The 15,182-nt window shown below is 44.4% G+C and overlaps 1 protein-coding gene across 1 annotated transcript in view; it reads right to left on the reverse strand.

The window, feature by feature from the left end:
• Positions 1-890: 890 nt before the first annotated feature.
• SARS1 (seryl-tRNA synthetase 1) overlaps positions 891-15,182 on the reverse strand; it is a 16,603-nt gene continuing 2,311 nt past the window's right edge. The window contains exons 2-11 of the mRNA XM_007449327.1: positions 13,042-13,112; positions 10,149-10,229; positions 8,835-8,993; positions 7,729-7,872; positions 6,833-6,988; positions 4,031-4,252; positions 2,961-3,090; positions 2,534-2,691; positions 1,674-1,803; positions 891-1,340 (exon numbers count right to left, since the gene is read on the reverse strand). Coding sequence (XP_007449389.1) covers positions 1,183-1,340; positions 1,674-1,803; positions 2,534-2,691; positions 2,961-3,090; positions 4,031-4,252; positions 6,833-6,988; positions 7,729-7,872; positions 8,835-8,993; positions 10,149-10,229; positions 13,042-13,112 — 1,409 coding nt within the window. The 3' untranslated portion in view covers positions 891-1,182. The remainder of the gene's footprint in view (positions 1,341-1,673; positions 1,804-2,533; positions 2,692-2,960; positions 3,091-4,030; positions 4,253-6,832; positions 6,989-7,728; positions 7,873-8,834; positions 8,994-10,148; positions 10,230-13,041; positions 13,113-15,182) is intronic.

Genomic DNA, 15,182 nt, shown 5'->3' on the forward strand with positions numbered 1-15,182 from the left:
CTTGTACTCTCTTCCTTATGATGGAAGAGGTGTAATCATGGCCCCACCCTCCTGTCTGAGACTGTCACAAAGATAAAAGAGATCATCTATAGGAAGTATTTTAGACTCCTGGGGGAGAAGCACTAAACTAACAGTTGGTGTTATTAAAGTGTCTGTAGATTGCAGATGAAAGGCAGCAGGTAAATAAAGAGCCTAAACATCATCCTCCCCAGAGAAAGGGTGAACTGGCTATTGGGGCAACAGTGGAAGCTCCAGAGAAAGGACTAAAACCTTGTTCCCACTAGCCCCCTGCCCTGTGGGCTATATCGATCCTCTGGAGGTGAGCAACAAGCTGCCAGGCAGTTGGTCTCCCATTTGGGGATGACTGGAAAGAGAGAAGCAGCTGTGAATAAGGCCCTGCCCCATGCTCTTGAATCTAGGGGCTTTTCTGGATTAAATGTAGTCTCATCTACCCTGATGTCTCACCACCTCCTTCCCTCTCCATGGAGCCTTTCCTAGGGAACAGAAGTGCTATGAAGCTTTTATTGTTTTGGCCACGCTGTGCAGCATGTGGGATCTTAGTTGCCCTACCAGGGATCGCAATTGCGCCCCCTGCAGTGGAAATGCAGACTCTTAACCACTGGACCGCCAGGGAAGTCCCGCTATGAAGCTTTTTATATCAACTCAGGTCTCTAAGCTGGTCCTACCTAACTGCTTTAACAAAGCAGGAGCAAATTTACAAAGGAGGATCCTGCCCTTGCCCTGCGAGCCTGTGTGTCTAAGTCTCAGTTTTCACTTTCCCCTTGAGCCTTTACTAAATCTACCCCTGCCTTCACCTACGTTCTCAAAGGCTCTCTGCTAAATGGAACAACCTGCCTGATACAGCAGGAAAAGAGAAGTGAATACGGTTCCAGGGAGAACTGTCAGAGACAGGGTTCAAGCCCTGGGCAGAAGACTGAGAAAGAGTCCTGGCCTCCCTCAGAGGTGCTTTATTACATGGTTTCATCAGTCATTGGTGATTAGATCCTATGCCCAAGCGAGAAAAGAGGAACACTGCATTGTACAGGGCAGATGGTTCCCCCTTCGGCAATGCAGTCACACGGGGTGGGCGATGGGTGCGTGCTTGGCTTCCCTGCCTGTGGGCAGGCTCTGAGATTGCAGCTAATTGAAATGGAAGCCTGGTAAAGTGGGAGAAAGGAATGTTCAGGAATCAGTGACCTCCATATTCTGCAGCTGGCTTTCCAGGGCAACATCTCGCGCTGCCCCTTTCTTTTTGCTGCCCTCATGCTGCTTCTTCTGCTTCTTCGATGGCTCCTGGTCAATGGGTGCGGGCTTCACAAAGGGGATCAGTTCCTGGAGACCTGAAAGGGAAAAGCCAACCAAACAACCCATCATTCCTCAAGAGTCAAAGCCCAGGGACCTCTGGGGAAAGTTACACAAGACAAAGGCAGGCACTGCTTTCATTTATTCCTTTTTTTCCCAGCCTGAATTTTAGCCGCATTTAAATAGAAGCTCATACCGGCACTGGCTACTTTTTAACCTTGCCCCTTGCAATGCCCAGCACCAGAGGACAGGCAGAGTTTTGGGGGCCGTGTACAAACAAGAAAACTTGGTGCATTCTGAAAGGGGCTTACTATTTAGAAGAGCAGGAAGACAGACAGGAGGAGGAAGATGGGCTGGGCTGGGAGCCTCACCTGGTGGCATGAATTCCTTCAATTTCTCAGGCACGAGGATGCCCTTCTCTGTCTGGTAGTTCTCTAGGATGGCACAGATGGTGCGAGTTGTGGCGCACATAGTGGCATTGAGCATGTGGACAAACTCCACCTGCGAGGAGAGGGTCCCCAGAGGGAGCGGTTACACTCAACCCCTAGCTGGGCTTACTGATGACCAGGAACCATCCACTCAGCCAGACTCCCCCAACTGCAACTATACAAATCCAAATCTAAAATCAAATAAAACACAGGTTCTACCCATTAATGATCTCTAAACCTGTGAATTCTGCTTGGCTTATTAGATAACTTATGGCTTATTAGATAACTCCAGGAAGATTCCTCACGTCTCCATGAGTGACAAGTGGTAGGTCCCAGTATTTTGAGCAGAGTTGGGCCCTTTGAGGGAGGGAAGAGACTACTCAATGGCCTCTCCTTTTAACCCCTTTCAAGTCCCTGACCTGGAAAAGATTAGGGCCTGGAAATTGGGTTTGAAGAGATAAGCTTACAACCCAGACCTTCTTGGGTAAGAAGAGGGAAGACTCTGCCTCCAACTTGTTCTGTGTAGACAAATGGGGATTACTCTTTATCTGGAGTTATGGAAAACAAAGCCAAGAAGAGAAAAGCTAGAATTACCTTGTAGAATAGAGCTAGATTCAGGTTTCTATCTAAAAGGACTCAGTCCTGATTCAGTGAAGTCATTTTCAGATTCCCTTTTTGGTCTAGACTGAGAAGCTCAGATTTTCCCATGACGCTGGGAAACAATGTCCTCCAAGCGCTGAGAAATAAGATGGACCTACTCTGAGCTGAAGGCCCTGCTTCCTGCCTCCCCAGGGGCCATCTACCTTGTCCATCATCTTCTTGGTTTGCCCGTATCGGATTCGGAGCCGGCGAGCCTGATAGTCTGTGCAGTTAGAACAGGAGACTAACTCACGGAAGGCTCCTGAGCCCGGAAACCAGGCCTCCAGGTCAAGCTTCTTACTGGCAGCGTGATTCAAAGAACCTGTAAGGAAAAACCCCTAGAATTCATGAAGGAGGGATGGTATTTCAGAAGGCTAACCTTTAGCAAACCCAAAGAATTCTTTAGTTCACATGTTATCCCCAGGAGGGAAATCACGCCCAGATATTCTTATCACCAAGAACTCCCAAGGGAAAAGAGTGTGATATTTTAATTAATGTGGGCAATTAATTGGATTGTAAGCTATTTCTTTGTGTGGCAGTTCAACTGGTCAGGGTGGTGTTTGTGGGATGCAGGAGAGGGAGGCCGATAACCTGAGACAATATTCACGATATGGTAAGGGATCCCCAGAGACTGGTAGAACTCCTCAGCGGTAGTGATCATCTCCTCAAACATCTCCCAGGACTTGTTGTCATGTGGCGATGAGTAGACAAACTGTTCAATCTGCAAAGAGGGACCCAAGGGCACAGTGACAAGGGGACGGGGTGAATAAACTGAAGGCTGAAGTGGGAATTATCCTAGCAATGAAGACCTATTCCTATTCCACTGAGAGTCAGGCGGGGCTGGGGCCCTGGTGAGATCGGGGCTGAACTGGACTGGCTGGGGCTGCAGCAAGAACGAATGCTTCTGTAGAGAGTGCCCCACATAACGTGCGGCTACTGTTCTAAGTACTTTTTTTTTTTTAACATCTTTATTGGGGTATAATTGCTTTACAATGGTGTGTTAGTTTCTGCTTTATAACAAAGTGAATCAGTTATACATATACATATGTTCCCATATCTCTTCCCTCTTGCGTCTCCCTCCCACCCTCCCTATCCCACCCCTCCAGGCTCACAAAGCACCGAGCTGATCTCTCTGTGCTACACAGCTGCTTCCCACTAGCTATCTACCTTACATTTGGTAGTGTATGTATGTTCATGCCTCTCTCTCGCTTTGTCACAGCTCACCCTTCCCCCTCCCCATATCCTCAAGTCCGTTCTCTAATAGGTCTGTGTCTTTATTCCTGTCTTACACCTAGGTTCCGTTCTAACTACCTTCCACATGGTAACTGGTTTAATCCTCACAGTAGCCTAATGGGGTAGGTACTACTATCATTTTCCTTTGACAGAGGAGGAAACAGCACAGAGAGGTTAAGCAAATTATTCAAGGTTACACAGCAGTAAGCGGTAGAGTTGGCCTTAGGACTCAGGCAGCCTGGTTCCAGAGTCCATGCTCTAGCCACTCCACCATGTGCTTCTCAGGCTCTTCCCTAGAAACCCAGATGGAGGCAACGAGAGGAAAGACTGGAGCTGGGGTGGGCCTGAGCAACACAGATTCTATCTCTTCTATAACAGCCCTGGAGAGATAGAAGGGTCCCATCCCTCACCCTGATCTGCCTACTCACCTTCTCAAACTGATGGACTCGAAAGATGCCACGGGTGTCACGACCGTGTGAGCCCACCTCCTGGCGAAAGCAGGTGGACAGGCCGGCATACTTGATTGGCAAATCCTCTGGCCGAAGCCACTCGTCCCGGTGGAGAGCAGCAATGGGCTGTTCGGAGGTGGCAATCAGATATTTTTCCTCATAGGTGCTGTCATCAGACTTTTCAGTGCCTTTGCCAATCACCTGTCAGAGGAAGGTAATATTTACTAGTTAAGAGTGAGGGAGTAGGACCTCAGCTCAAGCAAGAAATCACAGAGATCACACAAATCACACAGAGAAGATCTGAGTGATGGGAGGACAAATTTTCTTCAATCCCTGCCCAGGAGTGAGCAGGAGATGCTAAAAAGACATGGGAGGGAATGGGTCAGTCCAAAATGGGATCCCTACTAGGGATCAAAGAAATGCAAATTAAAAGAAGATGAAATATTCTGATACTATTTTTTTTCCCCTTGGCTTCACCATGCAGCTTGTGGGATCTCAGTTCCCTGACTAGCACCCAGGCCCCCTGCAGTAGAAGCGTGAAGCCCTAACCACTGGACCGCCAGGGAATTCCCTCTGATACTATTTTTACTTTATCTAATAAATGAAATACTGATAAATGATGTATAGTGGCCAGTGATGGCAGGCGTGCAATAAAACCTGAGCTGGTAGCAGTATAAATTAATCCACTTGACAAATGTTTGTGAGGCATTTAGTAAGAGCCAAGTCCTTTTTGCCAACGCGGGGCAAAAGGAGACAGTCTCTGCTCTCTTGGTGCTTATGGGTTGATCTAGGGTTGTAATCCTTGAAGAATCACTTCAGTATTCAGCTGAAGAAAGTAATGGAAAAGAAAAAAAAAAACTATAGACAGGACAAAGTTCATTGTAACATTACTTACTGATGGCAAAAAAAAGGGAGCCCCCTAAATATTCAACAGGGGAAGAGCTGGGTAGTCTATATCCATGCCATGTAATATTATGTAACCACTAATAAATGATGGTTATGAACACCATGTAGTAACACTGAAAAATGCTTCTGATATAATGTGAAGTAAAAAGGCAATCTATATATATTGTGATTAGAAGTATGAGAAAATGATACATGTATAAAAAAAGCTCCCACAAGAATATTAAAAATGACAATTGTAGTAGGTAATGGGAAAGAAGATGATTTCCCCCCACTAATTCCAAATTTTCTGTCATGTGGTATTACTTTAACTAAAAAAAAAAAAAAAAAGAGGGGAGGAAACTTCCTCTAGGCCACTGTTTGGAAATGTGGAAAACTACCTTGCTACCTAACAGTGGGAATTTAGCCCCGCGTGAGGCTATTTACATACAATGTAAAAACAATAGAGCTTGCGGTCTAATATGGTATAGCCACTAGCCATACATGGCTATTTAAATTCAATTAAAATTTAATTCCTTGGCTTGCATGAGCCACATTTCAACAGCCACATGTGGCTGGTGGCTGCCACACTGGATAGGACAGATACAAACATTCCACTATTGCCGAAAGTTCAGTTGGACAGCACTGCTCTAGAGAATTAATAAACTGAGGTTATTAGGCAAAAAGTGCCAGCAAAAATTCCTCACTATGGAGACCTGTGATTCTCCCTGCCTATGGCTCCAAGAAGCACCTGGATAAGAGATGGAGAATGCTGCGAACGTGCAGAGCACCTGCTACCTAATATTTTTCATAATCCTCCATATAAGCTTCTCCCTGGTGTTACCTGCAGGGCATCCTTCTAAAGTTCTGTCAGTGATTATCCAGCCAATCTTGGGAGTTGAGATGAGAAAGAAAGGGAAAAGATAAAAACAGGTCTCATCTGATAATGCACATGTTCCTCTCATTAAAAGGAAGAAGAGGAGGACCCCAAGGTTGTACCAATGCTCAGGGTTTGGAGAGAGCATTTTGTTTCCCACTGCATCTTGAATTAAAACATACCTTTGAACTCACCAACAGGACCTAGTGGGAAGAAGGTTCTGACTATTAAACTCACCTCTCTACATAAGATAAATCAGATGAGGCCAGGAGCAGTTGTCTAACTACTCGCTACATGGGTTTTGGGAGGAAACAGCCAATAAGAACAAAGTCGTTCCCCCCTGCCCTGGAACAGGGTTGAAGGAGGGGGACAGGTGAGAAGTGGACTCAGCTGCGATGGGCAGCCGTTAGCAGAGACACTAGAAATTCTGAGTGTTGGGCGTAGACTTCAGGTAGGGGGAGCTACAGCTGATGTTAAAGCTGGTTGATTCAGAATGACCTTCTGCACCTCAACTCAAATCCACTGGCTCTCCCTGAGATGGTTCATGGTTGAGAAAGAGCCACAAACTGGAAGCCACAGCCATCCAAAGGAAAGTATGTCTCCCCCTGTGGAAGCTTCCAGTCTGGGGTCAGGAGTGGGAGGACACGGGAAGATCAGCCACTTCACAATTTCCTTTTGTCCAAGCTTAATAATAATATATGAGCTTCTTTTCTAAGCTCATGGTGCTAAAGCATGCTCAATTTAGATTGATCACATAAACTATCTGGGGAAAGATAAAATAGGCTCTATGTCTGCACTGTCCAAATGGTAGCCACCAGCCACATGTGACCATTTAAATTAAAATTCATAAAGATTAAAATTTTACTTCCTCAGTTGCACTAGCCGCATTTTAAGTGCTCAATAGCCACAATATAGAACATTTCATCATCGCAGGAAGTTCTGCTGGACAGCATTGCTGTGTCTTTGAAGTTAAACTTTATACCTTAAGGAGTCATTCTGCCACACTGCCTCAGGCTACTCACCTTATAAAGTTCTTCATCAAACTGGCTGAGCTGTGCCACCTCCTGCATGACCTCCTTCCTCATGAAGAAGGGGGTATAAATGGGAGTGTAGCCTCGACTTCCCAATGTGCGAAGAGCATACTGGATGAGTGCCTGTTCCAGGAACACCAGGACCCCCTAAAGGAGCAGACACAGCACTGTGTGAGTGGGTTCTGCTGCCATCACGTTCATCTGCTAGCATGTACCCCCAGAGGCAACTGGGGGCACACAGGAGGCCACAAAGACCATGGATCCAACAACTGACTCAAGAGACTCTTTCTTAACAGCCATGCACAGCACATCATCTGAAGAGCATTCCCTTTAAGATACCAATCAAGGGAAAAGGATTGTTCACCCAGGGTGCACGGGAGAGTCTTCCTGTGCTAATTCTTAAAACACTGGACTTATTTGTATACGTAGAACATACCAATATGGACAGTATTTCCAAAATTACTTTACCACATCCTTCTGGAAGGCTTTCCTGAGCGCATCTGCCCTCTGCCCAGCTAATGTGGGTGTGTTGCCTCCACCTACCCATTCCTATAACACCCTGGGCTACTCACACCAGAGCACTTATCACAGAGGGTTTTTGACTCTTTGTTACTTGTCTGACTGTCCAATTATACGGAGCTCCTTAAAGGCACAGACTGTTCTAATTCAGTCAGCAAAACATATTCATTATGGAGGATCACTCAGTGGCTTTTGTTCTAGGGAATCCTGATAAGCACTCTCCTGCCTTAGAAAGAGAATTGCATCTAATTGCCAGTAAGTTTGTAGTAGAAAGGCGGATTTGTGGGTCTCTTAAAGTGGGTTATGTTTTCTGCACTTTTTTTTCAGTTCTTTCTTTATAACCAACCTCACTGGCTGCCGACTCTTACCTTCAGGAAGTACCCTCGACTCCCAGCCACCACAGCCCCCTTTTCGCCTTCAAAGCCATCTACCATCACCACCAGGTCCACGTGAGAGTACTTCTTCCTGACGGTACAATCACCCCAAATCCTCTCTACTTTGTTGTCGGCATCCTAAGCAAACAAGACCAGGAGACAAAGATGCATGAGCTCTGAATTCTACAACATCCATCTTTCCGAACCCTATTCCAAGAACGACCTAGAGCTTTGTGAAGTCACTGCTTAACTCAAACACTAGGTTTTGGCCCTTGTGTACAGAGACTAGAGAAGGGAATTTGCTAGAGAATCTGCACTCAATAGAGAAATAATAATTTATAAAGTCCTAGAGGCAATTCTAGCCATGGAACTGAAATCATGATTTTCCAAAAGATCCGTAGTATTCTCTCGTTTTTATACCCTTTTAAATGACTCTTTGAAAATCCTATACAGGGAAAACCCTTCCCTGGACAATCTGCACTGCCTGGGGTACGGAGGGGAATGCAGATTTTTTTTTTCCAGGCTCTCATTGGTCCAGGGCCACACAAGGGCGGGCTCAGGGCCCTGACCTCTTGAGTCTGCCACCCCAGCCCTCCGTGAGTTTAATGTCCGTTCACCAGGGAATGAATGAAAGAGGCACAGATGGGCCCTGCCACGGCTGGGGTGTCAGGGAACAAAGGCTGGGCTCAGAGCAGCTTTGTGCTGGGGAAGCTCCCACTCGGCAGGAAACTTTTATCATGCAGATTTCCCTTCAACCTGCAGCTTCTCAGCAGGGTGTGGGTGAGGGGTGAGGCTGATCTTGCAGATCCCTCCCACGAGACGAGCTGCTACCACGGGCAACACGCAATGGAGGACAGCAGCCTGATTTAGAAGAGATTTCCGTGCCAGGAGTCTCCACCTACCTGCTGTCTCTGCTACTTCCCAATCAGGCAGGGATCTGACTCTTTCAATTCTCAATTGGTGGGCAGAGCGAATACACAAAGAGCCTGCTTCTGTTATACAGAGCGTGCCAGACTTTCACTGTCCTCCTCCCACTCCGCCCCCTTCCCAAAGGAGAGGGGTGACGCAAGGCAGCCGCTTACTGTGGCACCGACGCCTACCTCATCATTGCTGATGGGCACAGAGGGGTGCAGAAGGTTACCAATCTCGCGAAGGTTCTCAAATCGCTCTGCTTCCAGCTTTATCCGCTCTGCATCACACTTCAGGATGGCTTCGTCGATGAGGAGTCGGACTTTTTTGATTTGTGAGACTTTCAGGTTCTGTGGATGAACAAGGCCAAGCCCGTCCAAGGCCACAGCGAGTCAAGGGCAGAGTAGGAAAAAGATTGTTGCCCCAACCTTGTTGGGCTCTAATGATAACTCTTGTGATAGCATTTTAAAAATTGACACTGGAGGCTTTCAAAGAACTGAGATTTATTTCACACAGGGATATATACAGTTTTGCCCGACAAATCCGTTGGCATTTTCTTTCAGGGTGCCTAAGGCAGAGATGGATAAATTCTGGCCACTCCTCTTGTTCCTGTATATCTCAGGAGTGTTAATACCATAGCTTAACTTGCACTTTCTGATATTCCTGATTAAACCAATTCAGCATGCTATTATACCCTATATTTAACTGTTCTCTAGGAAGATTATAAATTTATTAGGAGCAAGAGACCTTGTCTTAAGCTCATTTTGTATTCCTTATTGCAGGTGTTTCAAACTGTACTCTGATTTCCAGGGGGGACCCTTAGCAGGTAGGGCAGGGCAGGAATAGAACCCCAACCTTGCCCTTCAAGCACAGCAACTCTGCTTTTTTGGGTTTATGTTCTTGCTATTGTTGCAGGGGTTTTTTTTTGTTTGTTTGTTTTTAAAGATTTTTTTGATGTGGACCATTTTTAAAGTCTTTATTGAATTTGTTACAATATTCCTTCTGTTTTATGCTTTTTCAGTTTTTTGCCTGTGAGGCATGTGGGATCTTAGCTCCCCGACCAGGGATCGAACCCTCACCCCCTGCACTGGAAGACAAAGTCTTAACCACTGGACCGCCAGGGAAGTCCCTGTGTTGCAGGTTGTAAGAAAGGGTTCAGTGACTAAAAAACTTGAAAATTCCTGCTCTAGGCCCACTGTAGTGAATATTTACTGAATTACAAAAAATTGAAAAATTACTGACTCTGTGGAAATAGTTATTAAACCAAACATAGTTCAGTTCCTTTTTTCTCTTCTTCCTACTCTTGACTTTTCCATTCCACCTGTCTCCATCTCTGCTGTCTAATACTCAAGTACTGAGATTAACAAGAGGAGATGGGGACATGTCCCAGCTGCAGAAATTCAAGGATGCCACAGTGCTGTGTGGAGCAGAGTGTCAGGACTTGCTTGTCTAGGAACAAAGCTAAAAGAACAGAAATCCCAAACTGGAAAAGGACAATAACTTACAGTTAAAGTGTCTGCAGTGAGGTCATCGAGATTTAATACATCTTCCGGAATGGACTCATCATTTCCCATTGGCTCTTTTTTCTATGGGAAAGAAAAACAAACAAACAACAACAAAAACATAACTAATTATAAAGGAAAATTTCTGACATCGTTTTATAAGTGTACACCAAACTAACATATCATATAAACTAATTACAGAACTTTCTACATAACTTAGTCTCTAAAAGATGCAACGCATGGGAGAAAAATTAGTGAACTGGAAGCAAGAAGTTAACGTTCCAAGTCCCTGTCCTGACACTTTCTAGCTTTCTGATCCTGGACAGACTGATTAACCAATCCAGGTCAGAGGGTTGACACCATCGGGAACTTGAGAAGGAAAATGTCTGACATGGAAATAGAATGTTATGACCCCAAGAATGTATGAAAACACTCAGTGCTGGTCAGGAGCCAGTGCTGGGCAGACACCTGTGTGTCAATTTGTGAATCCCCATCTACCTACTAAGAACAAACCCAGCCCTTAGGCCTGTGGCTAAGAGGAAAAATGGATGGGATGAGGAATATTAGGAAGCCAAAGAAACACAATTTTTGAGGAAAAAAGCCACGTTTAGAGCAATCAATGCAACTTGGCAGAAAAGCAAGGGTATACCCAGGACTAGATTTTTTCCCATTCCAGTTTCTCTCCTCACCCTTCTTTATGATATTCTGCCAAATCATCATTTCTAATCATTGTCCAGAGCAAGGGAGAAGACAGTGATTCAAGGAAAATCATCTTTAAAAGCTGGGAAAATCCGACAATATCAGAATGAGTCTTGATAAGAACAGGCATAGACTACTGAGGTAGAAAAAAAATGGCCTAAATCTCAAGATATTCCATTTGGTAGCCAAGATAGCTGAGGCCCTCTTCCTCTCTGATAATCCCTCAGGGCAGCAAATTCAAGTTCTGAGTTCAAGTTCTGACTCTGCAACTAACTTATGGCACCATTTTGGGCAAGCCCCTTAATTTCCTAGGCCTCTTTACCCTACCTTTTTAATAGGGTTAACAAATGTACTACCTACACTCCACGTTTACAGCAAAGATCAAAACCAAAATGAGACGTATATGAAAGGGTTTTGAATGCTTTCAACTGCTATACAAATTAAAGCACTGCTAGTACTATCTCAATGGATAGCAAGAGAGAACACTCCTTGCAGGGCCAGCAGTCAAGGGAATCTAAGAACGTTAACGCAAATGAAAATACTCCCATCTTCTTGCTAAGAAAAATACTTGGCTGGCACTCTCCGTACACATGCCCCAAAGAACACGCAGGCAGAAGTATACATGGAAATTAACATAATTATGGGGTTGCTGACGTGTACCTGACTTTGTGTCAAGAGTTCCACAGGAAGAAAACTGTATGATTATCATCAATATCAATGATATTGATATTGGAAGCCCCCAAGGGAATCTTTTTGTTAAGGTCTTTCCAGGTTCAGGTTCCTAAATTTCATAATTTTTTGGTTTATTTTAGAGGTTTACAACTTAAAAATGAGACAGACTGTAGGGTGCATTAGCATGTTTTTTAAAAAAAATGATTAAGAGGCTAAGAGGGTATTTTTGAAGAAAGATTAAAAACCAATCTGGTGGGCTTCCCTGGTGGCGCAGTGGTTGAGAGTCCGTCTGCCGATGCAGGGGACGTGGGTTTGTGCCCCAGTCCGGGAAGATCCCACATGCCGCGGAGCGGCTGGGCCCATGAGCCACGGCCACTGAGCCTGTGCGTCTGGAGCCTGTGCTCCACAAAGGGAGAGACCACAACAGTGAGAGGCCCACGTACTGCAGAAAAAAAAAACACCACCCCCCCCACCCCGAAAAAAAACTAATCTGGTTACCAAAGTAAAGCTGAGCTGAAACTTAGCATTCTTCAAGGACAGGAAGGATATACTGGATGAAGGCCAGTACTACTTGCCATTCACTGTTACTCTCAATTGCTAAATAACTACAATGTTCCAGGCACTGTGCCAGGTTTTCTATATTAGAAATTTTCAGTTCTCACAATTGTATTCTAAAGGTTAGTGTTAGAACTGTCATTTCACAGACAAGAAAACTGAGGCTCAGAAGTTAACTTGCCTGAAGTCACATAACCAAGAGTCTAGGATTTGGACTCAACATCTGTGCTCTTTTAAATAAAGAGCACGACTACACTGGGATAAAGAATCTGAAATCTACAACAGGAAAACCTCTCTGGCACTGTAGGTTGAGCTCAAGAAATAACTGGAAAGGATTACTGGTGGAATTCATATTATTAAGAACAGAACAGACAATGAATGACTTGTATGGCAAGAATCTTATCTTACAACAGACTGAACGTCTGTGTCCCCCAAAATTCATATGTTGAAACCTAATCCCCAACGTGATAGTATTTGGAGGTGGAGTCTTTCAGAGGTGATTAGGTCAGGAGGGCAGAACCCTCATGTATGTAATTAGTGCCCTTATGAAAGAGACACCAGAGAGCTCCCTGCTCCTTCTGCCATGAGGACACAGCAAGAAGACTATCTATTAACCAGGAAGCAGGCCCTCACCAATCTGCTGGTGCCTTGATCTTGGACTTCCCAGCTTGCAGAACTGTGAGAGATAAATTTCTGCTGTTTATAAGCCACCCAGTCTACAGTATTCTGTTACAGCAGCAAGAACGGACTAAAACATACCTGCAGACAGAAGATGGACTCACTGATCCTTGAAAATACCTCTTAGTTCCCTCCCTGCCTTCCTCCCTTTCTTTTTAAAATAACTTTCCCCCTCTGGTAAGAAATCGAGTAGCTCATGGAATTAAACACTACGTTAGAAATTATGAATTAACTAAGAATAAGATTAAATACCTCTGCTCAAGCTCTCAAGGGTATTAATCAGTTCTCTTACCTTCATTTTCTCTCCAATTGTCTTGCTGCATACGTTCTTCAGCTTGTTCAAGTTGTCTGCCTGAAATCTGCCTGAAGAATAAAGAACCCAATATACCCAAAGATAGGCACATAATTAAGATACCTCATTCCTAATCTTGGCTCCTTAGGACTGATCTCAGCCCAAGGCCAAAATGCAGGCAGAGCTAAAGGATCTGCCTCACAAAGCTGTGTAATTCCCCAGCATTTGGTGACAATGAAAAGGCCATTCTGGGGCTGAAATTAAAAAGTATCATAACCTGGACGATACCACTGTAGACAGAGTAACACATCTGAGAAAACTGGAAAATACTCATGTAACTCTAACCTGTTCAATTATCTTAAAATTCACTTAAAGAAACTATGTGGTATGCACCAGGATCTAAAAAAAGGCAGTCAAGTTTCTATTCCCATGAACTTGGTTGCTACTTCTCTATGCTAGAAATGGTTAATGTTATTTCCTTTGCTTTGATACAACGCTCATCTGGCAGCCTTCAGAAGACTTCAATTTCTTACACTTTGGAGTCTTTGGGGGAAGACAGTGCACTAATCAGCCTGCATAGGTATTCTGGCCCAAATTAACATCTTGGTATTGTGATTCATCAGTCTAACCTTGATTTGCAAAAGTTGGGCCTCCTGAATCTAAGCTTTAGCAACAATATGGTAAAAATTAAGCTTTGGACAGGTAAAATGATGACTAGAGATGAGACAGCACCTAGACATGGCTATTCCTTAAAGTTTTGCCAAGCTTTAACTAAATTTAAACTAAACTTCAGCACAAACTATATAACTACTTTCTCATTCACTTATTCATACTGATTACAGAGATGGAGAACAGATGAGTGGTTTTACATGTACTCATTTGCGTGTGCCTGTAGTTCTGTGTGATATCTCATGTGTAGATCTGTGTAACCACTGCTACACTCAAGATACGGAACTGTTCCATCTCCATAGAGATTCCTTTTGCTATCATCCCTCTGTAGTCCATTACCTTTCCCCTGCCCCGTCTAACCCTTGGCAACCACTAATCTGCTCTCCATCTCTGGAATCAGTGTGAATAAGTGGCTAAAATTAAAAGGACTGCCAATATCAAGGGCAAGGTTGTAAAACAAATGGAGCTCTTATATATTATTGATGGGAGTATCAATTATTACAACCACTTTGGAAAACTATTAGGTAATATCTACTAAACCTAAACATGTGCCTACTCTGTGACCTAGCAATTCCACCCTTAGGTACATACCCAAAAGAAATGAGTGCTTACGTCCACCAAAAGACACAATGTTCCTAGCACATTATTCATAGTACCCTTAAAGTGGTAACAATCTGAAAGTCCATCAATGAAATTGGTTGGTACGGTTACATATATGGAGTACTACACAGCAATGAAAAAGAACCAACCACTGCTACACATAATAACATGGAATAATCTTACAGACATAATTTTGAGACAAAGAAGTCTCATGCAAAATTATATACTATGTAAGTCCATTTATATGAAGTTCAAAATCAGGCAAAAGTCATTTATGGTGATAGAGGACAAAATACTGTTTTTTTGGAGGGAAGTGACAGTGAAGGGGCATGAGGGAGCCTCCCCAGAGAACTGCAAATGTCTTAGATCTTGATCTGAATGGTGGTCACATGGGTGTATGGCTTTGTAAAATTCATCAAGCTGCACATTAAGATTTGTGCACTTTACTGAACTTACTGAATACATTACATCTCAATAAATTTTAAAGGGTTGTATATAAAAATAATATAAATGCCACAGCAGAAATATATAAGATAGTATATGGATCATATGTCCTAGGTGTGGCCCTGGACTAGCTGAGACTGGGGTCAAAGGAAGCACTTAGAAAGTTTTTCCAATGATAAGGGCCTGGTTTAAGGCATGTGCAATAGGGTTAAGAGGAAGTAACAGGGCTTCCCTGGTGGCTCAGTGGTTGGGAGTCCGCCTGCCGATGCAGGGGACGCGGGTTCGTGCCCCGGTCCGGGAAGATCCCACATGCTGTAGAGCAGCTAGGCCCGTGAGCCATGGCCGCTGGGCCTGCGCATCCGGAGCCTGTGCGGGAGAGGCCACAACAGTGAGAGGTCCGCGTATCGCAAAAAAAAAAAAAAAAAAAA

The sequence above is a fragment of the Lipotes vexillifer genome, unplaced genomic scaffold (genome assembly GCF_000442215.2).
Source record: "Lipotes vexillifer unplaced genomic scaffold, Lipotes_vexillifer_v1.1 scaffold393, whole genome shotgun sequence".
NCBI classification, from domain to species: Eukaryota; Metazoa; Chordata; class Mammalia; order Artiodactyla; family Lipotidae; genus Lipotes; species Lipotes vexillifer.